The 27,297-nt window shown below is 35.7% G+C and overlaps 1 protein-coding gene across 2 annotated transcripts; it reads right to left on the bottom strand.

Annotated features, from left to right (window-relative positions):
- Window positions 1–369: 369 nt before the first annotated feature.
- TSPAN8 (tetraspanin 8) lies at window positions 370–27,297 on the bottom strand. Of its 2 annotated transcripts, XM_016152329.2 has the most exons (8): window positions 26,975–27,292; window positions 15,504–15,566; window positions 10,577–10,714; window positions 9,148–9,222; window positions 8,940–9,047; window positions 6,174–6,308; window positions 3,357–3,440; window positions 370–660 (listed from the first exon to the last, which is right to left on the bottom strand). In XM_016152329.2, the coding sequence occupies exons 1-8, from the start codon at window positions 27,032–27,034 to the stop codon at window positions 607–609; spliced, it is 717 nt and encodes a 238-aa protein (XP_016007815.2). In that variant the 5' UTR covers window positions 27,035–27,292; the 3' UTR covers window positions 370–606. The 2 variants fall into 2 exon arrangements, with proteins under 2 accessions (XP_016007815.2, XP_036092996.1); XM_036237103.1 differs by lacking the exon at window positions 3,357–3,440 and having other exon boundaries at window positions 26,975–27,297.

Genomic DNA, 27,297 nt, shown 5'->3' with positions numbered 1-27,297 from the left:
CCAGAGGTAGGTCCAAAGAGGTACCAGAGATTCAATGGCTGGAAAGACAGCATTCAAATTTTCTTGTCCCCATAAAAGGTAGAGAGAAAAGAGAGGCACCATTAGTAGACATTAACATAAACAGAAAAGAGATAATGAGTCCTTTAGGTGGACCGCTCTCTCAATCTTTCAACTTGAGACTTAATTCAATCTTATCATGAATAGTTGATACACCACCCAAAACAGAGTGTGGCTTCTGAAAAGCCTAGATCACTGCGTTAACTATGTCCCTGTCACTCAGAGATGAAGATCATTCCACGGGGTGGCTCCAAATGAATGTTTTAAGCACAGTATCACCTGAACACAATGATCAGACAGGAAAAAGCACCAATGTAAAGAACATTACTTTTATTTTGAGTAAAAATGTACATTCATATCATTTTCCTAGTATTACTAAAATCTTAAATATGCTCAAAATGCCTGGAAGATATCCATGGTCTAGCTAAATGAGAAATCTTAATAGGACAGCTACCCCTAACATATACAGCACTAACATATTTGAAGTTACAAAGCTAAAGTAAAATTTTAAAGGCGTTTGACTGATGGTAGCTTGACACATCCACAGATTCATTTGCTTCCAATCTGGCAAAACAGGACCATAGAAAATATCATACCGAAGATCTAGAAAATAAAATAACAGGATTAATGTGGAATTTAAAGAAAAATGCTAGAGACGTTATAAACAGACAGAATGACCATTATATATGAAAATGTTCTGGCTACTGAAAGTTTTAATTGTATTTATCTAAGTTTTCTTTCTTCTTGGGAAATTAGAGACTTCAATGTGACAAAAGAGAATTGAGAAAGTTCTTGAGTAGTTTTGTTTTTAAATCAGGGCTGTCAGCGAGCCATTCCACCTCTAACCTGCCCTATTTGATTGTGCGGTAGCAGCCACCACCAGAGCACCCCACCCTTCTCGAACACACACCCCCTTCTGCAGGATGTCTGCCCTGAAGCCTAGCGAACTCAGGCTTCTGGTGGCTCAATACACCTACTGCTTCCATAAACGGTTATGATGATCTGGTTTAGATCATCTGCATAAAAATCAAGGAGTCTTGCCATATTGTTAAAGTAACTTAACTTTTTTTCTTTAAAAAAGCTTCCAAATCTATGGAGAATAGCTTAATTTAGGAATTTCCTTTGCAGTTTAAAAGCACAACTGAGGATCTGGGCCATCATTTTTGTCTCATTCAGTAGCTAGCTCTCTCAAGAATGAAGGACCCCAAAACTTGCCCTAAATGACTCTGCAGTTGGTGACTTGCATGCTGTGGCTTTGATGTAGAAATGACAGAAGGACCGGTGTGCATGACAGATAGAAAGTTCCCTCCACACCCGCCCACTTTAAGGGGAGGCAGGGGGAGGGGCTGCCATTTATGTGAGTCACCTCAAGTGCTCCTACCTTACTGAGACATTCCGTTTAATAATTCTTTCCTGAAAATACATTTCAAGTGAGAACTACTAAATAATATTCCTGTCTTCTTAAAAAAAAAAAAAGTACCAATTCTCTACAAAAATAATGATTTTCATTCAGAATAGCCTCAAAGACATTCTTTTAGAATGACTTTAAAGAGCTTTGAAGTTTAGTCTTTTCACCTGGTCACAAGCCTCAACTCTGAGAGACAAGTATCAGGAAAGAATAAAAATGCGCAAAATACTAGGTCAAGGCAACTGTTATATTTCACTGTCACATCCTTGAAACAGAAGCCACCATTCATCAGCAGACCAGACAGTTAATCTCATACTTTCTTGCACCTCACTGCCTCTGAAATGAAAATGTATCATTGTTCACAAAAATAAGAAGTAATTAAAAGATTCATGGTATGAAGGGTCAGGATAAACTTGCTATGAGTGTACACGAGTTCCCGTATTCTGGAGCGATCTAAAAGATATTGTAAAATTATCATTTTCTCACAGTTCGAACTGTGCTATTACTGGGATGTTCTGTTAGGATGACTTTTATCCTACAAAGTGATGACTACCAGTGTCAGTGGCTTTATTTATTTATTTTTCCTCAGTTGAAATGAGAAGAGAACATGCCGATCATTTTTTGTGCTGGTAAGTTGCTATGGTCAAATAAGGAGAGATGTGATAGTCTGGTTATTTAATTAGGAATAATGAGAATTCCAAAGCTATCTATAGGGACAGCAGAGAATGCCTCATATTTAGACCTATTTGTCTGAGCTACTGGTAAGTAATACTCAACATCCCCAATTTACTGCTATTTGTCCCCTATCCTTTCTCTAATGGTTGGCTGGGACATTCCACCAGTAACCTAAATGACCACTTAGAACACGTTAAACTGCTTCAATCCCAGCTAAAATTCCTCTCTGGAAGTGATGTGGCATATGAGTAAGAGGTTGGAAGCTACCAGCAATCCCAAGGAGGACGTGTACAGCATTCCATGAGCGTGAAGCAGCAGTCGCTCAGCCTAGCTAACCGGCTCTCCGAGGCACTAACCAAGACACCCCACATGTTGTTAGGATTCCTGCCAATGCCCTGAGCAGGATTGTGAGTGAATTTGACTCACTTGGTATCTAAATCAACCAAGATCTAGGATGATTCCAAAATGTTTCTCTGAAACAATTTTATTTCATCTTTCTGGCAAAGAGTTTTAGGCCACGTAAAAGGTATTCTTCAGGTTCTTGGGGGGGAGAGGGGGAACATACCAAGAAAGCCCATCAAGATAAAAACTATATACAGGATTTTTTTCCAACATCAATAATTAAATCAATAAGAGTAAATACAGACACCTCAAGCAGAGCTTCCTTAAAAACTTATCCAAATGAGTCCATAGTCCTTACAGTGAGAAAATCAAAGGTAACTCTCTGGAGTTTTTAGAACTTGTCAGATTTCTCTGGTATGAAATAGCAGGAAAATAGCTCCCCATACTCTTGAGTTCGGTTTTTATTTCGTGTTTCAAAATCAGGAAGAGAGATGAGAAAATGTAAAGGTTGTGTTTTGGATTTATTTGGTGTTTTCTCTTCTAACATCAGGAAACTTTAACTCTTGTAATGGTTTTCAATGGGAAAAAGATATTTGGGACTAAGAACTATGTGGAAATTAATTTGATTTTTATTTCCTACTAGAGAGATCACTCAGAAATAATAGACTTAGCCCTGTTCAATTCATAAGACTATAATCCGCTCCCCAGACCCAAGGCTGATAGAGGGAGATGCTGGCCCTTGGGCATTTGGTACCCAGTGCTTTTCTGAAGCACCTCATTTTTATTTGGCTCACCATAAATATTTTTTAGAAGAATTAATGAACAAACATGGAATGAATGAATAAAGAGTCAATAATGCAAGATTATACTGTACCTCAATAAATGCCAGTCCAAATGCTATCCCGATAATTATGAGAATGTGTGTTTTAAGTAACTTTATTATGAAAGAAATGCATGGCTGTTAAAAAAAAAAAAAAGTTAGCTTTAATAATATTTTGATGACCTTATTAGAATTAAGATTTTTTCCCCAATTAGGCTGACTTTTTACATTGTAACCAAGAAACATACTCAACAAAAAGAAATTGGACTACCAGAGGGTAGGGGTGGGGGAGGAGGAGGGAGGTAGACAGGGTAAAGGAGATCAAACATATGGTAGCTGAAGGAAACTGTACTTCGGGTGGTAACACACACAATAGAGTATACAGATGTCAAATTATAATGTACACCTGAAAATTATATAATTGTATTAACCAATGTTATTCCAATAAACTTAATTATTAAAAAAAATGTATTTATGAAAAAATAAAAATAAAAGGAAAAAAAAGAAATTGGGTTATTTTCGCCACTTCACATTCCACCCCCCTCCAAAAGTTTATAATTGTGGTTTTTCATACATTAAGAAGCATTTGAGGGGCAAAATTTTGTTTAAACTTCATCATTACTGAATCTAGAGATCTTTATTTATAAATAATACTTTTATTCTAACATAAAATTATTCATTTTACAGCTTTTATCACCTTGACCGTGTATTTTTTAGGTTTGTAATCTGCAGCAGAGAGTTCCCTGGTTGGGGTTTCGGCTAATTATAGCACAAATTTTCATTTTTAAAACAAAGTTTTAAAAAAGTTTTTACTAATAATTATTAGGTTTATTTTTACCTTAAAGAGAAAAAAAAATTATTATGTCCACTATTATGTACTTACTTTCATTATTGACAGTCTTTTTCTCTTTATTCCTGAATGCAATGAGTTTCTACAGTCTCATATGATCCAAAGTGATAAACATTAGAAGGAATTATTATGTCATTTAGGATTAACTGGGAAATTAATGATCATATCTACTGAGTCACATTTGTTATGCTTGAGTTTTCTCCCCCTTTCCCCTCTAGATGACCAGGTTATCTTGGCAAAGGAGAAGGGTGGGGGGAAGAAACAAATTATGTCCATTTCAGATTTCTTATTTTTCCACACATCTTACAAATAACACAAAGCAGATGGAAGTATTTTATGAATTTATGTCCTTCCTTTTGGGAAACTAGTGCAGCTATCAGCCTATATTCAGCTGAATTACGTGACTTTACAGGGAATGTCTATTATTTTTAAGGATAATGCTAGGGTTTTTCAAAACCTATCCAGAGGAAAAACATCTTTGACTTAAATCTTTAATGGGAGATAGGTAACAATCGGCCATTGAATTAACTAATTTCCTCATTATCCTAAGTGGAAGCTACATTTGTTTATTCCATATTCATTTCCCTCTTTTGTGTGGATATTATGTCGTTAAAAATTGGTGGTGGTGGAGAGAGAATGGGGAGGAATATAAAAATTAAGAATAAAATTGTTTTACTGATATTACTTGGACTCTGAAAAGACGTGCTCTGATAGATTACTTCTCCCCCATGTGTTAGTTTAAATATAATAACAGTAATTTTCCTTCAGAAGAGTCTCCTTAATTGTGGTACTATTGTAAAAGGGATGTGATAGTAGGAGAGAAGTTTTTCTTGAGATACTTTCCATTTCCCAGTATATAATTACCCTCTGTAGCCATCACTAAGCCAACGCTAGATTGAAAATAATCTTTCAGTATTACAGAAATTAGTTCATTGAATTGTAATAGCTGTTATGTATCTCTCTCCCAATAGGCTACAATCTCCTAGAGGATCCAAAAAATATCTGATTCTAGCAAGGGTCTATCTAACACATAGTAGGCACTGAAGAATAACAGCAAATAAGTGATACATTAATATCATTAATATCAGTTGTCATTTTTGTACACATTTCTTCCAGGAAGAAAGGACAAATTCTTATATAAATTACATAAGAGACAGATTTCATGCTCTCTAGGAAACCATACTTCGACTCTCAAAGACTGAGTTAGAAGGGGCCCTTTAACATCTCGTGCCTGCTCCAATCCAAGAAATATCAATAGTTCGTTGAATTGAGGTTGCCTAATAATCTTTCTCTCTTCCCTGTTTAAGCATTAGCTCCATGAGTGCAGAAGAGCTGGTAGAAGGCTTGGCACACAAGAGGTGGTCAATAAATATTTAATAAATTAAGCAATAATAAGAAATATGACATTCACATATTGACATCCACAAGTGACATAAATATGACATCTACAATAGATAAAAGATAAACTCAGCTTTTTCAATTGACTTTACATGTCTGAGGCAACTTTTAAATTGGAGCAGTAATTAGACAAATTAGTAAGTATGCTTAACATCCAAAACTGAAAGCTCTCAAGGCCAAGTTCTTATACCTATATAATTACTTGAGAAAAGAAACATTTGATTAGAAAAAGAAAGTTTACTTCTAAAATTAAAGTGAAAATGCAGTTTTCTAGAACTCAAGTTAAAGAAAAAAGTGAAAATAACAATTAAAGTCACTAAAAAGAAGACAAAATGAACTTTTCTGTGTTAGTTTGTACTTTGCCTCCACTTGCAGTAGAATGTTACTTTGATCTATTAGATCTGAATCTAAAAGATGGTAGACTCATAGAAGAAATGAAATACTTTCACCTTTTTATATCTGCTTTTATCTTTAAATAAGAATTTTTTTTTTATTCAGGAAATTCCTGGGAATTTTATATCATGATTCCTATTATAATTGCAATTTTAGTTTTTTGTAAAGACTTGCATAGTGAAAAAAATTTAACAGAACCACGTACTATGCCAAATTTGATTTGTTCTTACCTCTTTGTAAACGTAATTTCCTTCATACAGTATACAAGAAGAATCTGATGTATCTGAACATTCGCATGACTCGGACTGGGATTGAAAATTATCTCCCCAGTCAGAAGGTCCATTGACCAAACCACAGCATTTAAACTATTTGATGAAAAATAGAAAAAGCAGTCACTAAAGAAGATAAAACATTATTAGTACATTAAATCATATTCTTCTGAAACCATTATTAAGATTTTTTTTATACTAAAATATCATGTAAGTCACCTCACTCATGTCTCTGAATGTAGAAGCAAAAATAAAGGTATCTTACTTTTTGGTCTTAATGTTAATCAAAGAAAAATAGATTGCAGATGCAAAAGTCTAAGGAACTTTGGAAAAAAATGAAAAACTCATCTTCTAGATTTTAATGACAAGAGAGGCAGACTCAGATCCATGTATCCTAGACTTTAAGAAAGAAGTTTCCGAAAGTTCATGGGAGAGTCAAGATCTCTTTAAAGAAATCTTGCTCAAAAGAGATGAGAGGTTTTAAAAATGAAATTTCCATCTAATGATCTTTGGTCAATTCTGGAGGTTAGGAGGAAAGGAGTGAGAGACCTCTTAAAGGCCAAAGAAGAAGTTTAGTGGGCCTCTTTTGAAGTTCGATTTTACATGGACATCAGTACAAGAGGGAAAGGGGTACAAATAAGAGATAAAACTCTTAGAATAATGTCAGAAAGGTTATTGTTCTCAGCCAGAACAAACTGAAACATGGGGAAACACTAAGGAAATTTGTGGTCATGTTTGGGAAAGAAAAACCAGGAAGCGATAAGCCCAATGACTCAGTGTATATAGCACATATTATTAGATAAAAGAGAGAAGTAATTATCTTTCATCTTGCCCTATTTGCTCTATTATGAAGAAAACTCTGTGCAGAGAGGTAAAAAATGTTGCTGAAGAAAATGGAATCAAGACCAGGTAGTTTTCCAGGCTCAGACGCATTGCAATGTGAGGATGCTGCAAGATACAGTGCACTGGATGGGTGATCACATTGTCCATGCTACTCAAACCTCTCTATGTCATAGTTTCTTCATCTGTAAAATATAGATAATAATAGTTGCTAATAATAGTATAAATTGATCAATTTATTGTAAAGACAAAAATGAGTAAAGCCATGTGAAGATATGACGTGCTTAGACTAGTGGCTGGCTTATAGAAAACATTCAATATGTGATAGCTGTTATTGTTGTTTTTGTTTTGTTATCTTTACCCTAAAGATAGCAATGTAGCCTTAACAAACAAACAAATAAACTAACAAATTGTGGGGTTAGTGTAATGATTAAAAAGAACTATTACTTCAAATGAAAAAGAATTAAATGCTTCATCAAAAGAAAAGTTGGCTGAATGAATAATAAAACAAGACTCTTACATATGCTGTCTATAAGAGACTCACTTCAGATAGAAAGACACACACAGACGGAAAGTAAAGGAATAGAAAAAGATATCTCATAAAAAATGGAAAACGAAATGAAAAAAATCTGGAGTAGCAATATTTATACTAGACAAAATAGCTTCTAAAACAAAAGCTATAGCAAGAGATGAAGAAGGACCCAATTATCCCTTCTGGGTATTCATCTGAGGAAATGCAAAGCATTGCTTTAAAGGGACATGTGCATCCAAATGCTCATTGTAGAATTATTAACAATAGCCAAGATATGAAAGCAACCTGAGTGTCCATCAATGGATGAATGGTTGAAAAAGATGTGGTGCATGTTACAATAGAATATTACTTAGCCATAAAAAATTTTTTGTAAAGAATGATCTCTTGCCGTTTGCAATAACATGGATAGACCTAGAGCGTATGATGCTAAATGGAGTAAGTGACAAAGAAAGACAAATGCCATATGATTTACTTACATGTGGAATCTAAAGAGTAAAATAAACAAAATGAAAATAAACTCATAGATACACAGAACATTTTGAGGGTTGCCAAATGGGAGGGGGTTGGGAGGTGGGTTAAAAAGAGGAAGAGATTAAAAAATACAAATTGGTAGTTACAAAATTGTCATGGGGTAGAGTATAGCATAAGGGATATAGTCAATAATGTTGTAATACTTATGTGTGGTATCAGATGGGTACTACACTTAACAGGGTGATCACTTGGTAAGTTATATAAATGTCTGATAACTATGTTGTACTCTTAAAACTAATATAATATTGTGTGCCAACTATAATTGAAATTTTTTAAAATTATTGTTTAAAAAGAATTAACTAGTCCACCCCCATGACTTGTTAACTGTTAAAACTCTCTAAGCCCTAATCTCTTCATCTGTCAAATAGGAATATTGAGGATAATTACTCTATCCACCACAATGAGTAGTTATGAGAATTAAATGAGCTACTAAATGTAAAACCTGGTACATAGTAAGTAGTAATGAATGACAGCTATAGTTGTTTTTATGAGGGGGGACATGAGGGAGAGAGTGAGGGAGAGTTTCTCCAAACGACCCAAACACACTATCCTTCTAAACAGTAAATATTAAAACAATTATTGATTTGGCCCAATTGAGGCTTAATCTGTCATAAATTTATCTTCTTAATTTCTGTCCTCCTAAACTGCTTTAGAAAAAACTTAAAAATATTCTTGGATTTTTCTTATTATATGGTGACAGAATAATCTGTAGAAATCTGCAAAATAGAGACATTTTTTAACATTTAAGGAAGCCACATGTTAAAAATTAAGTAAACACAGAAGAACTACCTCCAGCTCCACAAATGACGTCAAATTCTATTTACCTGTTTTTGAAACTCTGTCAAGGCTTTCTGGAATGCTTTTGCGGTACTATCTGTTCCACTCAAAAGCTCTACGTTTTGATAGAGAGTCTCATTCAGAAAGTTCTCAGACTGAAAATTAAAAAAATATTGTTAAATTATTCATGCCACAAGGTAATATTTTAATTTTTCAAACCTTTCTAAAATTTTCAAACATCATATGTGTACACACCTCAGATATTAAAGCAGCCCCTAGGATACCCGCTGCCACTTGCAGGAGCAGGATCAAAGACAAGGCTATGAAAAACTGAAAAAAAAGGAAAAGAAATACATGTTATTCCCAGTAACATCTTGAGACACTTCAGCACAGCACTTCTTTCTGCAGTCCAAATCATGTTACAGTTTGAAGTTATTATGCGCTTTATTTATTTCACCCTTTGCCACAAGAAGCAAATTTTGAGACCGTTACTACTCAGAAACATTTTCTCCAAAGACTGACCATACAAAGTGGTTAAAACCAAAATTTGTTCATAGGATTGTAGGCATCGATATGATGTTAAATGGGGGAAAGTTTAAAAACTTAGATAAACTTATTTGACTATTACTTTTCTCTTTTCTTTATCAAACACTAACTTCAAAACAAATTTCAGAACTGACTGAAAAATGTTTCTACCACTATCAGAATCACCTGGGGCTTGTTATAAATGTAGATTTGTAAAACCTGCCTCAGATCCATTGAATCATAATTTTGGAGAAGACAGCCCACAAATTATTTAAAACAACTTCTTCAAGTAATGAAATTTCTCAAATTGCAAATGAGGCTTATTAATCAAAAAGGAAACCACTATGGATGCTATTAGAGTCTCGTTAAAACTCTGTCTCTACCTTCTCTCATAATAGAGAAGTAGTTAAAAAAAATTTTCAGAGGACCCACACAATACTTAGTTTAGGAGAGACACAGTTTAGGTGAGCTCTGATAAACTTAATGATTTTTTCTAACATTTTTTTCTATATCCATTTATTATTTTCTACTGTATAATTTAAAAGCGAAGTCTGTGGGTTGTCCCAACCCAATCTATCCTCCTTGAAGCTTTCTTGGTGACAGATACAATTATCTCACTCCCTTACGATTTTTTTTTTTCAGCGTGGAATATGACTTTCCCACAGTCTGCACTCAGACGCATCTCCCAAAAATAGCTTCTGCCACTCTTTAGCCATACCTGAGGCCTGCCGTTCCCCCAAAAGGCCAAGATGTTTCCCCTAGAAAGCTCAACATACAGACACCTTATTAACTTCTGCTTCTGGCTCAAAAGTTTTCTCCTAAATCCTCTCTTTTCTTCTTGGACCATTCTCACTGTAGCTAATTTTTTACTTGTCCATCTTCCCTAATGGGTTCTAATTGTCTTACTATCTGTGCACCACTTACCACAGTACCTGGCATGTAGCAGGTACTCAGCAATAATAAATAAACGAAGACTAAAATTGGTCTTCTCTTGGGGTTTCCTCTAATCTAGGCTAAACATTTGTTTCCACAATAAAACCCTCTAAACAGAAGTTAGGATTCTATTAATCTTGGCAAGTCCTTTTGACAGACGGTGAGGATGGGAGATAATCCTGGGAAGTCTGAAGGTTGAGTGTTGGTATTTGTCTGGAGCACTCACCAATAAAAGCATGCAGCGGCTTTCCTTGATGGCACCACAGCATCCCAGGAAACCCAAAATCATGATGGTAGCACCCACAGCAATCAAGATATCCACGGCAATGTAGGCATTAGTGCTAAAGCCCTCACTGCTGAGAATCTGAACACAGAAAGGAGAAATCAGAAAATTTCTTTCTTTGATGTTTTTTATCTAACAAAAATTCATTGGGTACCTACTATGTGCCAGGCCCTGTTCCAGGCAAAAATCCCTGCTCTCAAGGAGCTTACATTCTTTTGATGTGTTATGTGTCTGAATGTTTCCAACTTTATTTTTTTCTAAGATAATGTATTGGATATTGAATGGAAGCAATACAATAGCCTTTTAAAACAGCAATTATTTTAAATTTAGTAGAAGAGGTACTTTCATCCATGATGTGCTCTTTGGTTTGCATATTTTTTGTTTTATACATAAGAGTAGCATTGTAAAGCATGTATTTTTATGGCAATTAATTAAACTATAAAGCCCAAGTTCCTCAAACTACTGAGAGACCCAACAATATGAATGAATCTCAAAAACACTATTTTGAATTAAATAAGCTGTATTCAAAAGAGTGATTACTGTATGATTCCAGATTCCATTTATGTGATGATGAAGAATAGGTAAATCTAAGCAATGGTAATAGAAATCAGAGCAGCTCTTGACTTTGAGCTAGGTAGGAGAGAGGAAGAACTGAATGCAGGACACTTTTTATGGTTAATAAAATGCTTTTTATATTGATTATAATAGTAATTTCGCAGATCTACACATTTGCCAAAACAAACAAAAAATTTAAACTAAAATAAAAAATATAGTGCTTGATATTCCATATCAATTCTATTTCCTTGTTCTCAGGAGGTGCAGTCCATAGAGTCTTCCAGAAACTCTTTATTTTACCCGACTGTTAAGTAGTGGGATACTGAAGAAAAAATCCTGGGGTCCTATGTAGTGGATTGGGCTATCCAACCTGCATAATTCGACGCTTCTTCCCCACATACGTACACTTCTTAATCACCTTCATAAAGCCAAACCTCAATCCTCTAGATATGTCCAGAAGTAAATCATAAATAAAAAGTGAAACCTTGCACCTGTGTCATACATGAGTGGTCCATGTAGCCCATCTTTCTTGTATAACCTCTATCTACTGGGCTATTTCTAGATAGAGCACCAGCTCTTAGACTAACTCAGTGATTCTGCCTCTTAGAATCTTCTACACAGCATTTTGGTCAGCTCCCTTAACAGAAAATTAAAAACAAAAGACACTACTATGAATTATTTGTACATTTGTACATTTTAAAAGACTTTTTAAACCAACTCATAGCCTAGAGGAAACCTTTATTCAACAATCTATAGGAAGGAATGTGCTGAAGTTGTCAAAGCATTAAAACAAAAATATATATTCTAGTCAGGGTCCTAATATATAACTAAGTTCTTAACTCTGAACCAGTCAACTAACTCTGCTGGGCCCCAGTTTCCCATTTTTAAAGAGAACTGGGTCAGCCTCTGTGAGATCTAAGGCCTCCTTTGTCTCTAAGAGTCTGTGCTTACAGATAATGTTCCAATTTACATATTTAGAAACCTTTCCATTTAAATATGTCCTAAAGACTTTTTGTTCATTTTTTATGTTTTGTGTTTGATTGTTGTTTCTTCATTTGTGGAGCTAAGAAATCAGTTTTGTTAATAAACAGGTATGGCATCGGGGTCAAAATAGAAAATGACAAAAAATCAGAAAACAAAAAACCAGCATTAGGAAACCATCTCTACCCACTCATCATCAACTAACTGCTCTACTAGAATGTTTTGGCTGGTGCAGGCAAATCCTAAGGCATTTGAGAGGATTGAAGCCTCACTGAGTTATCAGAACTTTGCTTAAATAGCCCAGGCCGAGAAATAATATTTCAAATATCTACAAGTGAGACCTGGATGATGCAGCCAACACTGATTCAGCAAGTAATGAAACACTTTTATGAGACTGATCTGGGCAGGTGACTTACAGCCTAAGATGGCCACAAAGTAGTGTGCTGGCTGCCTACGGGTCATTCTTCCAAGTCCAGCCCATTAAGTGGCTATTTTTAGGAAAGAAGTAGAAATCTAGTTCAGGCGTTTGCTCCAGGAAAGGGACAGCAGAGTGTTAAAAGTTCCCCGGATGAACAGTGTCTAAGTGTGTCTTAAAACAAGGGGAGATTTTCTAACGGAAGAGAAATGGCTGAACCTGGAAGAAGAAGGCTCAGGGTCCTCTTCAGATTCTAAGGGATCTCCAGGGGGCAAGGAAAGCTGTCCACGTGCTTTGCCTCACATTGTGGTGGCTGAAAAAATGACGCTTACTGGAAATTACTGCTTGGCTATGCCCATGGGAACATAGGCTGTCACCTAACATTCTAACAATAAGCTCTCTTCTTCTGTTCCCCCGCTTGCACAACCGACCTGTGGGTCGACAGGTAATGAATAGGAAAAAAATAGACCTTTGTATTTAGACAGAATGAAGAATGGGATTTGGGCTTAAAGACCCTGTACCTCTACATTTCGGGGCTGCTTAATTTGGGGTCTGTGTACCCCTGACAGACCCAGCTGGCTGAATAAAGGGTGTGTTTCCTATAACTCACTGAGCTCTGGTGGTCTGTGTGTCTTTCGGAGGCTGGCAGCTACAACAACATTGCTGAGTTTATACTGAGGGAGAACAGAGCATCTCTAGGAGACACTTTGATACAAAGAGATACGCTAAACGATGTGTACAAAGACCTCCCTGACACCCTTCTTTCCTGTGTTTCATGTTTCACCTTCTAAAATTGCTACCTCGGTTTTCCACTAGTAAAATTCAGTTCTTTGAGGTCTGGGTTCTCAAATCAGTGAGGTCTGTCACTGATTACAGATCAACATAAAGTGAGCCAAATCCACATAAATTAAGCTGGTTAATGTTGTCCTGGCAGATACTGACTTTTGTTCGGGGTTACAGACTGACAGAGCACAAGAGTCAAAATGTAACGGAAGATGCCGTCTAGCTCTATTAATTCATTCTTATCCCTAGAAGTGAAGTAACACCCTCTCAAGGACAACAGCTCTCCTTTAATTCATTCAATCTGTGTAATTTCTTAACAGATTAAATACAAAAGTTGTTTACCAGAAGCACTGTGGGAAAAGAAAATGTTTCCATATCAACTAGAAATAAAAATAGAATAACATAATCAAATAAATAAAATAAAATCAGGCTGCACTCATATCTTAAAAAGGCCAAAGCACCCCTTAAATAGATGGCTGTTAATCTCTGTGTTTAATCCGATTCCCAAAAGGAGACATCAGTTTCCAAATGACAGAGATTCTGCACATCTTCAGACACTCTTAACAGGCTCAAATCCCAGAGCCCAAGGCCATGAGGAAGTCGCTGTTACATTTATCAGTATAAAACAATAAATGAATTTCTCATGGACTGGGATGTTATAGACTAGTTGCCACACCTGTCCCCCACCCAATTCCTTCAACATGGTGATACATAGAATAATAAAGCACTTAATTCCCACAGTAATTCTCTGGATTTTCTAATGAAAGAAAAAAAAGTGGGGAAAAAAAAAGACAGAAAAAAGGAGAAAGGGGGAAGGAGGGAGGAAGGAAAAATGAGAGGGAGGGAAGAAGAAGAAGAAAGAAAGAGGGAGGGAAGAAGGAGGTTAAGAAAAGCTATCTATTTTAGTAAAGGAATCAGAACAAATGTTAATGTACTTTTAATCTTTTTTTTAACTAGGTTATATCCAAAGGCATTTATCTGAACCATGGTATAATAAGTTTTCATAAAAAATGTATCGCTTTAATTGCCAGCTTAATAATAATTACTATCAAATAAGAATCCATATTCCTCTTAGAGAGAGAAACTTTTTAAGAAACTGCCTTGATAAGGCCCTACCAGAGTAGTGGCAAGAGCGTAAACAACAAAGAACAAGAAAACTGCCCTGCATGAGGTAAGAACAGTAATTTGAAAGCTGGAGTGCCACTGAGAAGGAGAGAGAGGAGTGGAAGCAGGGGAATCAGGAAATGGTGAGAGGCATGATGTTGGGTAAAACTAATAGAACAGCCCTCCCACACCCTCACCCGTTTCCCTCCCAACACACACATGCTCTTTTTACATTTGCGATACCGTGGTATGGAAAAGAAACAGTGCATGTGGAATCCGAAGGCTGGAGCCGGAATTAACCATATGAACTAAATTTTCTTCAGACCTGCAGAAATTTTAGTAAGAGCTTTGCCACAGGGCCTGGCATGTGTGTGGCAGGGAGAAGAGAGTCACGCTAATCCTATCTGGAGAGCAAGAAGCTGGACGTCCCCAGCCAACTGCTGAGTTATACCAGGGTGACTGGCCTCTCACTGTTATAAGGAGTTACCCTCAGTTGGCACAGGTAATTACCAACTATCTTTGTACTCTATTGCCTTTGAAGCACATTTAAATTCTTCTCCAAGTGAACTTCTCACCTTCTTCCCCTTTGAACCACCACCCCACCTTGGAATCAGCCAAATTATTGTCAATAACTTATACTACAAAATCGTTCTTGGTGGAGTGGAAAGGTGGTCTATATCCACCACCCACACTTCAGGTTGGCCTTTAACAAATAAGGATGGAAGCTAGTTCCCACTTTGGCCCCTTCCCACCTCGCCTTTCATTGCAATCTTCCTATTTTTGAAATACCTTCTCCATTCTCCAGAAGGATCGATGCATACCTACCACAGTACCAGGCATACAGAGTGAGCAGTTTTGATTAATCAAATTGAATTAAGTTACAAAATCACGTATCAATGCAAATAATTACATGAGGCAGTTAAGGAAAATATTATATAAACATTATTGTTGTTGTTGTCATTGCTTTGATCATTATAAGAGGAATAAAACTATTCTGGGAGCAGAGAAGCATATATTTATTTATTTATTTACCTCTTGACCATCTTTGCTTACTCGTATCCAAATTGCTACTGCTAGGATCGCGATACCACATAGCTGCAGGAAGAAAAAATATATATATTAGAGTACAACTAAGACAAACTGCAACTCTCTAAATTCATACACCTCTAGCTATCTGGTTACAATGGTTTATCATTAATTACACCATTATGACCTAAAAGACATAAACGAGGCATATTCAGATGAAGATAATCGCTACAATGTTTCCTTGTAATTGGTTTGATGAGAATGTTTTCCATCTATAGTCTATTCATAGGTCTAGGATAAAAATCATCTCCACTATGGGGTGGGGGAAAGATGATTTTCCACACTTCAGTTATAAATGTCTTTTTGCTTATACAAAATATAAGTCACAACAGTTTAAAGACAAAATATCCTTATTAGTCCCCTGAGTTTGTCTCTGAGCAGCTGCTTAGACCAAAAGACAGTGAATAACTGACTAATTACAAAACATTCCTTTGAGATTCAAGAAGCAAAAAGTTACGATAGACAGGGAAAATGCAGAATATTCGACAAAATTTGCAGTTAAACAACATAGATTTATAACACTTTTTGTACCAAAATAAACTCTTTTAAAACTCTTTTAGGTAGTAAAGCTTACCCAGAGAAGAAGAACAATGAGGAACAGTACTTAAAGTCTTAAATTCCTTTAATGACTTTTCCAGATTATTTAATTTGGACCAAGGCCAACACATAAAATGTGAAACACATTTTACTTTTGTGTAAGGAAAACCCTTGTCCTTTAGTTGTTTTTTTTTTTTTGAAAGATATATATTTTGCGGCCTTAAAAAAAAAATCAAAGATCTATTATTAGATAGAGATGTTGAGAATAAGCATAGTAACATACCTAACACAGCAGGCCTTGGAGGACTTTCTAAACTATTCTGGTTTATAGGGCCCTGACAGAGAAATGCCTGAGTCCAGTGACCTTGTAGCATCATTGCTTTCATGCCTGCTTGAGTCATATGTCTGGAATCCCAAAACAACAGTTTCACTTTTAACGGCTTCTCGTTAAGTTTGCCATGGAAGTAGAGTTAATGGCTTTGTTAGGGAACTGCGAGTGCCATGAGTAGCTGAATAACTAGAGAATCTGTATTCTCTAAAAGATTTCAAAAATCATCCTGATTCAAACCCTTCATTTCAGATAAAGAAACTCCCTGAGAGCTAACACTCATGTTGTGAAAACCCAGCACCACCCAATCTTGCTTCTACTCCTACAAAACGCAATGGAAAACCAAAGCCCTTTATTAAAACAACTGACCTATACGATTTAATTATCTTAACAGGTGAGCACATGCACACACTGTAAAATACAAACCTCTGAAAATAACAGCTTTAGAGCCTGAAAAAAACTCATTTCTTCCCTCCATTTCAACTCATTCTAATTTCATTTGCAGATGAATATATATACTCATTTTAACAGTTCTTTGTTAATAAATAAGTCTGTAGGAATTTATGTCAAATGACAATGAGACTCTGTAATTTTAATAGCAGCTGGATTTTATTTTGTTTATTTGGTTGGTTCACTAATATTTTCTTTCTTTTTCTTCTTTCACAAGAAGGTTTACATTATCTTAATAGTCACTTTGACTTTTAACTTTAACTGAAAAAAATTAATTATCTAAATAAATATTATGATTATCATCCTTATCTGATACTTATTGGTGAAACTATGAAAATAAACTTTAAGAACTCTTGAAGACTAAGAGTATGATATTATTTAAACATTTATTTTTTGTTGGTTACTGTGTGACTTTTTAGTTCACCTTCACAATATTTTTAGACATCTAATCATTCAGAAATCTTATTAAATCAACCATATTTTCCCCTAGAATAGCTTTTGGTCTCAACCACTGAAAGTTATCTGTAATATTAACACCTAAAAGAAGGAGTATCCAAATAACAATGAGAAACCACTACTCGCCTATTAGAACGGCCAAAATCTGGAACACTGACAACCCAAGATGCTGGTAAGGATGTGAGGCAACAAGAACTCTCGTTCATTGCTGTTTGGATGCAAAATGATACAGCCACCTTGGATGACAGTTTGGCAGTGACTCAGAAACTAAATGTACTCTTAGCATATGATCCAGCAACGCCCCTCTTTGGTATTTACCCAGAAGAGTTGAGAACTAACATCCAGACACAAACTTGCACTGGGACTTTTAGAGCAGCTTTATTCATAATTGCTAAAACTTGGAAGCAACCTAGATGTCCTTCAGTAGGTGGATGGATTAAAAAAACTGTGGTACATCCAGACAAGAAAATAGTATTCAGGGCTAAAAAGAAATGAGTTATCAAGACATGAAAGGATATGAGGAACCTTATATACATATTGCTAAGTTAAAGAAGCTAATTTGAAATTGCTACATATGGTTTGATTCCAACTATATGACATTCTGCAAAATGCAAAACTACGGAGTCAGTTAAAAGATCAGGGATTGATGGAAGGGGTATAAAATTAATAGGCAGAGCATGGAGAATTTTTAGGGCAGTGAAAATATTCTGTACGATACTATAGTGATGATACACATTAATGTAATTATACATTTCTCTAAATCTATAGAAATTACACCATCAAGAATTAACAGTAATGTAAAATGTGGTCCTTGGGTGATTATGATGTATCAATGTAGGTTCATCAATTATAACAAGTGTACCACTCTGGTGAGTCATATTGATAATGGGGGAAGCTATGCATATGTGGTGACCAAGGATATACAGGAAATCTCTGTACCTCCTTCTCAATTCTGCTGTGAACCTAATACCTCTCTAAACATTTAAAGTCTTTTATGAAAGAAGAAGAAAGAATATTCAGTTATTTCAGAGGTCAAGAATATTTTGCCAACTTCAATATTCATAATTAGACAAATTTTCTTAGGGATTTCAAAGTTAGCCAAACTATCATTTCCATCCCTATCTCTATCTTGCCTTCAAACTTCATCTTAAAAACAAAAAGAAACAAATGTTTAAAATTTATCATCCTCACCTATTGAAGAAATTCATATGTAAGGATCAGAGAGCCTCAATAACAGTAAATCATTCATAAATTTGTTGAATGATTTACTTTAAAAGTAAATTGAGTTTCTGTCAAGAACAATTATTGTAGAGTCATGATTGATACTAACCTATTTTATCCCAATTGTTATAAGATTGGCCATCATAATGGTTTTTTGAGCCCTTTTCCAGTTTGGCTTTAAGGGTTTGTTCCCTAATCTTTTTCTATTGTTTTAAATAATTGGGAGTATAAATTAAGAGATAAGTATCTAGTTCTGTCCTACTTTTTGCTGATAAGGTTATAAAAGGAAATGTGTTGATATGATGAGTCCCCAGGTCAGCCCACAGTGGGTGGACACCACAGAAACTACTAGGCCTACTTCCACCCCGCCCTCACTTCCCAGTGAGTCATTGTGGTTGTCACTCATCTCTCGAGGGACATTTTTCTTTTTATGGGACGAGGATGCAGTTGGTCAGACTCTGCGTTCTAAGAAAAGAGGTAGTTTCAATATTTGCTTATGAGTGTGCTAGGACTGAATTACATCCCCCTTAAGTTCACATGTTGAAGCTCTAACTCCCAGTGTGACTGTCTTTTGAGGTAGGGGCTTTTCGCAGGTAATTAAAGTTAAATGAGCTCATAAGGGTGGGATCCTACGCTGATATGATTGGTGACCTTGCAACAAGAGGAAAAGAGAGACATCTTTCCTTTTCTATGGACACGTGCAGGGAGGAAAAACCATGGGAGGACACAGCAGGAGGGCAGCTGTTTTCAAGCCAGGAGGAGAGGCCTCGCCAGAAACCAAATTAGCTAGCATCTTCATCTTGGACTTCCAGCCTCCAGAACTGTGAGAAAATTAATTTCTGTTGTTTAAGGCACCAAGTCTATGGTATTTTGTTATGGCAGCCCAAGCAGACTAATGCAAGCCAGGAAGAAAATGTGAAGCACCATCCAGGACACAAATAAATGGTATAGAACAAGCCGATTTGTCCTCTTCTCTTATGAAGTATCCTCCAGTCATCCTTACTCCCTCTCTCTTTATTCTGCCTTTTGATTTTGGTGTTTATCAAAGTGTTTTCGAGGAGTGTTGAAAATGGAATAAAGTGCTCAGTGCAATGCTAAGAAGAAGCGTGTACTGTGAGCTATGTCATTATTGGTCCAAAATAGAGGCTCTTTAGACAAACTTAAGGGAAACCTTCCCACACTGCTCCTGGGAGGTTCCAAAAGAATAAGAAAATGTCCAAATGGATAACTTAAATAACTACAAGATTTGTTTTTACAATAACCCCAGAACACTAGAGGCCATGAATACAGGAGGCCCTAACAGTCTCAAACAGTACTACTGTTGTCAATTTTCAAGTTTCTTCTTTTATTAAACATGTATTTAAAAGTCTGGTTTAATTGCATTGCAGTAAGATAATGCAGACTGTGAAATCATTGTGAGAATTTTCTATGTTAATTGGATCACTGTTTTCGTTCCATTTATTTTGTCTTCTTTGGGACTACAAATCGTTTTGGATTTCCATTTTCTATTCTCTCTATCATCTTCTTACACATCATTTATCTCTTTTTTGATTTTCCTCTGGGACAATGTCTCGCTTTAAGATTCTACATCATTGCTTCCATTTAATATGATTTCTAGAGTGGATTTTAATTCTATCATTGTGTTCCTGGTTTACTTGAAGTACTTCTTTATTTTATTCATTTCATTTTTCATCTCATTCTACGGTTTTAAAGTTAACTTTATCTTCTCTCATGGCTTCCAGCCACCATTTCATGAGAGGTTATTTTCTGACTTAGCATTGTAGATACCAATTTCCTAATACTTTTCTCAAGATGCTAGAGTGTTGTTTCCAGGAGTGTGAGCTTGTCTTCTAAGGCTTCAGGGTAACAGTCCATTTCACAGATTCAACAATGTTTTTTTTAGGACTTGTTTTTCCTGATGCATCATTTAATGAGATGAGACTTATTATGATATTTTATTAGTTGAAAGTAGGGTGTGTGCTTTGCCTCACTCTCTAACAACAGTGATTGTATTAATTCTCAGATCTCCCTTTGGAGGGAAGTTTGCTGTGCATTCTCTCTACAGTCATGGCCTAATACAGCTCTGATTTACTTAGATGGCTTCCCAGCCTTCACACAGTATCTGATTTTCCGATGCTTTCAACCACTGGAGTAAACGAAACACTTCAATTCTTAGCTGGCTCTGATATTATGGTTTCCTATTTCAGCAAAATGATGATATTTTGGATTTTCTATCTTCCCCAAATGAATGATATTTATTATATTAATGCATGTTAACTACAGAGCAAAGTGTCCCTATGGTTGCATTCATAGGCATCTTCTAAACCTCTTAAGTAAGCTAAGCACCCAGCACAACTGCTGCTAATTCTAATTTTAAATAGCTCTGAATTTAAGGGAAAGAAATGGATCACATTTCCTTCTCACACAAATAGGGCCTGGCTGGATAAATGTGCTTTAGGTTTTCTTTACTGTGCTAAAGTATAAAATCACTAAAATTCACATAACTTTAAACTATGTAAAGAGAGATGAATGTTCAGCATTTGTTCACTTCCTAATGTTTCTGAATCATAAATTGATGCACATTAAGGAATGTTTTATCACTTTGTTTCAAAAGTACTACCTCCATAAAGTAACGCCTGCAGACCTATACATACATTTGCAGAGCCTGGGGCAAGAATATAAATAAGACCATGGGTCTCTGCATTGAAAAGTTATAAATTAAGGTAATAAACTCATACAAATATGTTCTATTTTCCTACCTTGATGAATATACACACTTAATGACCTATAAGACAAGGTTTGATTTAGAATTCTCAGAGTCTGCTACCAGAAGCGGGTAGCCTGGGGAGAGCCAACCCCGGCCCTCATCCCTCACTTCCGACTCTGTCTGGAACTCTGAGGGACATAACAGAATGTGTATGGATACCGCAGCCTGCAAACCAGCTCTGTGCACAACGTGCTCCCATTCCTGGCAAAGAGCTCCCCCTAGGTCACTCTGGAAAAAGTCCTGTGCAGACGGTAGAAGCAGGTTTGGGGTCATTTGGGCAAGGAATTTTGTGGTCCCAGGTATCCGAAGTGGAGGCGGGCTCAGGGTAAGCGTATTCACCTAGCCCCACAGATTTCTTGCCCCATGAGGCCAGAGGAGAGTCAGAGTATGGCTAAAATTATATTTAAATTTTAAAATCTTATTGTGTACAGAATACTATCACACCAGATATCAACACTTTTAAAGTAAAAAAAAAAAAAAATGATGGTTAGAATTGGAAAAAATAGCATTAATTGAACTATGATTGTATATAAATCCTTGGTTATAGGATTTCATAAAGTACCTTAGTGAATCTTCACAATTAATCCTGCGAAGTAAAATTATCATCCCCACTTCACAATGCAGAGACTAGGGCTCTGAAAAGTCAAGGAACATGTTCCAGGCCACAAGGCAATGTGGAGTGAATTTGGGATTTGAATCCGCTTATTTAAAAAATTTCTTTCCATTCCCTTAATTTATGATAAAAGAATTTCTGCCTTATCTTAATTATTGCAATCTTATTTCCTCTTCTGTTTCAAAATTCAACAATGAAATTTATTCATCGCTATGCATAGTGGTTTCATATATTTGTCTCATAAAAATGCCCATATAATTTTGGCTGAAATATCCACTTCTTAAACATTTATTTAGCTCTATTTTGAGTTCTTTATACAAATTAAATCATTTAATCTTCAGAATAACCATATGATTTTACTCATATGTGGGATATAAAACTGAAAGCAACAAACAAATATGACAAACAAGCAGAGACTCATGGACACAGAGACAACAGTTTAGCGGTTACCAGAGGGAAGGGAGATAGGGAGGGGTAGAGGGTTTAATTATTTAAAGATGGAGAACATTTTAACTTTGCATGGTAAACACACAATGCAATACACATATGACATATTATTGAATTATGCACTTGAAATTTATATGATTTTATTAACCAATGTCACCCCAATAAATGTAAAATTAAAAAAAGAAATACTTCTTGGGTAGATACCACTACTATCTCCAGTTTTACAGATAAGAAACACTAAAGCAGACAGGCTAACTGATTTCCCCAAGGTCATGCAGCTAGTGATGAAGGAGCTGAGGTTCAGCCTGAGCTCTCAGCCACTGCCCTCCAATGCCTTTCACCTGCGTTATCGTTCCATGTTGATTGCACAGTGGCCGGGGACTGCTATATTTACAATGTTCACACATATCGGCCACAGCCAAAACTTTATCTTGAGGGATTTTATCAACTGATAGAATGAAATATAATTGTGACGTATTTTTTTTTTAATGTACCGCTATCTCATAATTACTCAATTCTTCTAATTGCTTTCAGAACATCTTAATCTAGAAACCCAGGCACTACATAAAACTTAATGATGAACATCAAAATGCTGGTTCCTGGATACTCTCCAAATTCTGACTTCCTTCTGCTCTCTTCAAATGGCTTCGCTCATTGGCTTCTTTCACTTGCTGATACATTCGACTTTACACCCTGGTTCCTGGTCACCTCACCTCATTTGTGTTTGGTAATGTTCCTTCACTCGTTTTCCTTCAGAAAGAGCTGGCCTCTCTACAGCTCTCTTCCTCTGGCAATGGTTCCACCAAATCACTGGCCAAAGGCCTTACCCAGACTCCTAAGATGCCCCAAGCATCTACAGTACCCCCAAGCCTGACCTATCTGAGAAGAACATAAGATAATGTGGGCAGCTCATCTGTTTTGACATAGGCTCAGAGAAATAGGTACTGTACCTATCTACAGGACCTTCAATTCACTTGCATTACAATCTAGCATGAGTGATTAGAAGTGATTTTCACTTTTACATGTTTTTCTTCAACTGTTCATTCTAACAAATGGAAATCACTGCATATTTATGTGGCGAATCTCAAGTTCTCTCACAAAAGAAACTGGTATGTTTAGCTTAAATGACCATAGGCATATCTTAGAGATATTTCAACATCTGTCCCTACTTTGCAAAGGCTTAGTTTTCAAATTACAGCAGAAAGAATGCATTTGAAAACATAAGGCTATAAGTATCTACAAGAAAACCACATCAGTGGGACTGTTAAAATTTTGCTTAAGTAAACATTAGGAATGTGACAAAGTACTAATTTCCTAGGAAAGATTGTAAAATTCCAGCTGAGAACTCTGAGTTGGGGGTTTAAGAGAGAGTAGAAATAAGAATGGTTCCCTAACCTCAGAGACTCCTCCTGCTGTCTAGATTTTGAATGAAAAGATGTCACCTGTTGGTAACCTCAGAGACGATTCCTGCTGTCTAGATTTTGAATGAAAAGATGTCACCTGTTGGCTGAGAAGTTATCATCGGTCTTTAAGACTGTTGCTCTCATCCAAAGACCCCACTTCAAGATGCACATATAGAGATTGTAGATCCTAACACTATGCTGATGGTAAGAACAAGTCCTTTGCCCCAGGGAAGTTAGAAATATCTAACTGAAATCTCTAGCATCAGAAAAATTTATCTTCATTATCAGAAAAACAAAGAAATAATGATAACCAAAAAATAATCAGAGCTCTCCAGGAAAGCTGTAACAGTGTCAAGGTACAGCATAATACAGATCTCTACAACTCACCTTGGACTCTAATCTTAAATATATAATCCCGAACCCATAACATGCTCCTTTTTTAGATTGTCTTACTATTTCATTTAAAGTGCAGATCTATTCCAAATTCCTGGTTAGCTATTTAATGAAACACTGACCTCAGATGTATTCATGTTTTATGCTGTATTTTTACAACAGAGAAATATTTTAACTGTTTCATAATTTCATGATGAGGATTGTTACTGATTCGGGTACTTTGGGACATGTTATAAAAATGGGAGCCATGCATTTATTAGCATATTCATATTCTGGTTTGTTTAAATGGGCCATATATACTCTGTATCATAAAAAGACAATGATTATAGTCTTTTTTTAAAAAAAAAAAAAAAAAAACAGGTATCAGGACTTCTTGGCGAAACAGCTTATTCCAGGTCTGGAGAAGGAAATAAGAAAGTGAGCCTGGAAGTTATCAAAATTCTTAGGATCATGTCAAAAGAACTCAGGAGCCAACTCAAAGATGTTCTCATTGGCCAAAAATGGAACAAATTGTACATAAATGAGGATGAGAACTGTGATGGAACTTAAATTTATTATTTCATAGGATACTTAAAGAATACTTGCTTATCACTGTTACATGACACCAGAAAATTAGCTCATAATTTTGAAATCTCTTAAGTAAAGAGTAAAAAACATTTTTGCTTACTTTTAAAATGAAAATTGGGTACCACCAGTAACCAATCAATAAGTGATGAATTTCTCATTGATATCATTCTAGCTAATGAATAAAAGAAAAATAATAGAAATGGAATATCACCAATTTGAACCACTTGGTAAACACAGGATCTAGGTTCTTGAGCGTCATTGGTCATTATGAGCCTCCTGATGAAAGAACTCAGTATCACTCCCAAAGCAGCTATATCTGTCAAAAGTAATAGCCTGAACCTCATCAAGCTGCCAGGTTTGAATACTATATTAGAGAAAATACAAAGGATGGAGGAACATCTTAAACTACACTGTGGGTATGCAAATAGCAAAATCCAGACTGTGGGAATTGTCATTAAACAACATGCCACTACATAAAATTTCAAGGATGAAAAAAAAAGATAAAGATGGAGAGATAACCTAAAGATGAAAACTTACATAAAAGATTTATCGACTAAGCACAATGAATTTGGATTCTGATTCAAACAGGAACGGTTATGAGGCAATTGGAAATTTAAACCCTGGATGAACATTCGATAATTGATCAAGAAATTCTTATTAAGTTTTTAGTGAGATAATGACTTCGTGGTAACATTTCTAAAGAAATTATTTATCTTTTAGAGATATATACTAAAATATTTACGGATGAAATGATATTTTCAGGATTTGTTTCAAAATAATATGGGGTGGGGAAGGTGGATGAGAGTCTGGATAAGAAAAGATCGGCCATGGTTTGAGAGCTTTTGGGGCTGGATGATGGGGTTCATTACCTTGTCCTACTTTATGAATGTCTAAAGTTCTCCATCATAAAAAGCTGAAAACAATATCAACAAAAGTACACAGGCATTTTTTTGTTTATATTCTATTTTCAATGTTTAACCAATTTTGAATCTTCAAGGAAAGAAATTTATCAGGACTAACTTAAAAAGCTAGTATATATTCATGATCTTCATTTAATATTTGCAAACGCACACCATTTTTTTCCAGGAAACAAAGGAAGTGCAAAGGACAAACCTTCTTTATTTTTTTTTTATTTATTCATACGTTTACTTACTTCACCAATATATTACCTGTACTAATTAGGCTATTGACATTGAAAGGAAAGTCGTTCTATATGATAAGACTGTATTTGTGTATATCATTATTTTAACACAACAGAAATTTACCAACATTTAGATACCGGTTGCCTATTTGCTAAAGGTAGCTAGGTAAAAAAACAAAACCAGAACTCTCTCCTGCTTATATAACATAAGCTAACTTTTAAAACAGTATACAAAATGAATTTTTTATTTGAGCACTTTGGACTATTTAATAATTTAATTTTGAACAATCTATAATTGCACCATTTATTCTAAAAATGATAACATCAGTTTTCCAATATCTTGGCCTGTCCTTTGTTCCCTTTCCATATCTAATTTTTCCATTTTCCAATGTTAGATTCTCGTTATCAATTAGTTTGCTATGTCTTATGTCAACCGATTTTTAAGGGAAACATAAGAACTTGCTAAAATACAAAGCCCGTCTATTAAAAGGTATAGTGATGACACATCAAAACCGAATTTCAAATTGCTGATAGGAACCTAGTAGCTTAGTTTAATCTTGTCATGATTAAATAACTTTACTGTTTCCCTCTCAAGTTTTTTATGACCCATTGTTTATTCTTTGGGTCTCTGAAAATAATTCTCTTCTCATGTTGTTATCCTCCAACATCCCATCATCCACCTGTTTCAAACCCAGATAGATGTAAAGATTCAGGGGCTTGAGTTCCATCCAAATGGAATCAGATCAGATTGTTCCCACAGGGTCCTGAAACTAGGGAGTCCCGCATGATATACAACTAAGAATAACTGTCCTTTAATTAAGGGTTTTTTCCCTCTGTTATTGTTTGGTAACAATATCAAAACATTTATGAAATGTTTATCCTCACAGATCCTGAAGTGCACTTTTTTGAGTCATTGGCTCATTTTCAATTACTGAAATAACCAAAGAAAGAACAAACAAACCAAACAAGTAAATGGAAAAATACATTTTCTTCCTCCTCCTATTTCTCTAGTGCAGAGTCTGTTCTCATTTATGATATTTATATCAAGATCCCCTTTCTTGCATAAAATTGATAATTAAAAGAAAAACACTTACCCAGAACAAGAAATTGAAGATAAACATAGAATATTTTACACAGCCACTCACACCTGCCATGTCGGGAAAGGATCAGGAATCCAGATGCCGTGAATTTAACCGTTCGTTATAAGACTGTCCTGCAATATGCTCTGGAGTAATGTGCCTGCAGAGATTTCTGTGCCCACGGTTTCAGAGCAGAAACAAAGAGCAAAGAAGTGGGGTCGGGTGGAAAGGTAATCTAGTTATTAAAGTGGATAAAAAATTAACCCACACATTTAAATATCACAAGGGCTATCTCTAGGCAAATATGTTCTTTTGCTTGTCATGGCTTCTGGGGCTCT

This window comes from Rousettus aegyptiacus, unplaced genomic scaffold (genome assembly GCF_014176215.1).
Source record: "Rousettus aegyptiacus isolate mRouAeg1 unplaced genomic scaffold, mRouAeg1.p scaffold_m13_p_2, whole genome shotgun sequence".
Taxonomy (NCBI): Eukaryota; Metazoa; Chordata; class Mammalia; order Chiroptera; family Pteropodidae; genus Rousettus; species Rousettus aegyptiacus.
Note: the sequence above shows the minus strand (reverse complement) of the source record. Positions and strands in the feature narration are given on the sequence as shown.

What these genes read in the sequence shown, in the direction of transcription:
- TSPAN8 (XM_016152329.2), bottom strand. Translation starts at nt 27,034, where the DNA reads ATGGCAGGTGTGAGTGGCTGTGTAAAATATTCTATGTTTATCTTCAAT. An exon ending in GGGCTGCTTTAATATCTGAG is followed by an intron (nt 9,048 to 9,147) that starts GTGTGTACACAT and finishes TTTAATTTTCAG; the next exon opens with TCTGAGAACTTTCTGAATGA. An exon ending in TGACAGAGTTTCAAAAACAG is followed by an intron (nt 6,309 to 8,939) that starts GTAAATAGAATT and finishes TTCATCAAATAG; the next exon opens with TTTAAATGCTGTGGTTTGGT.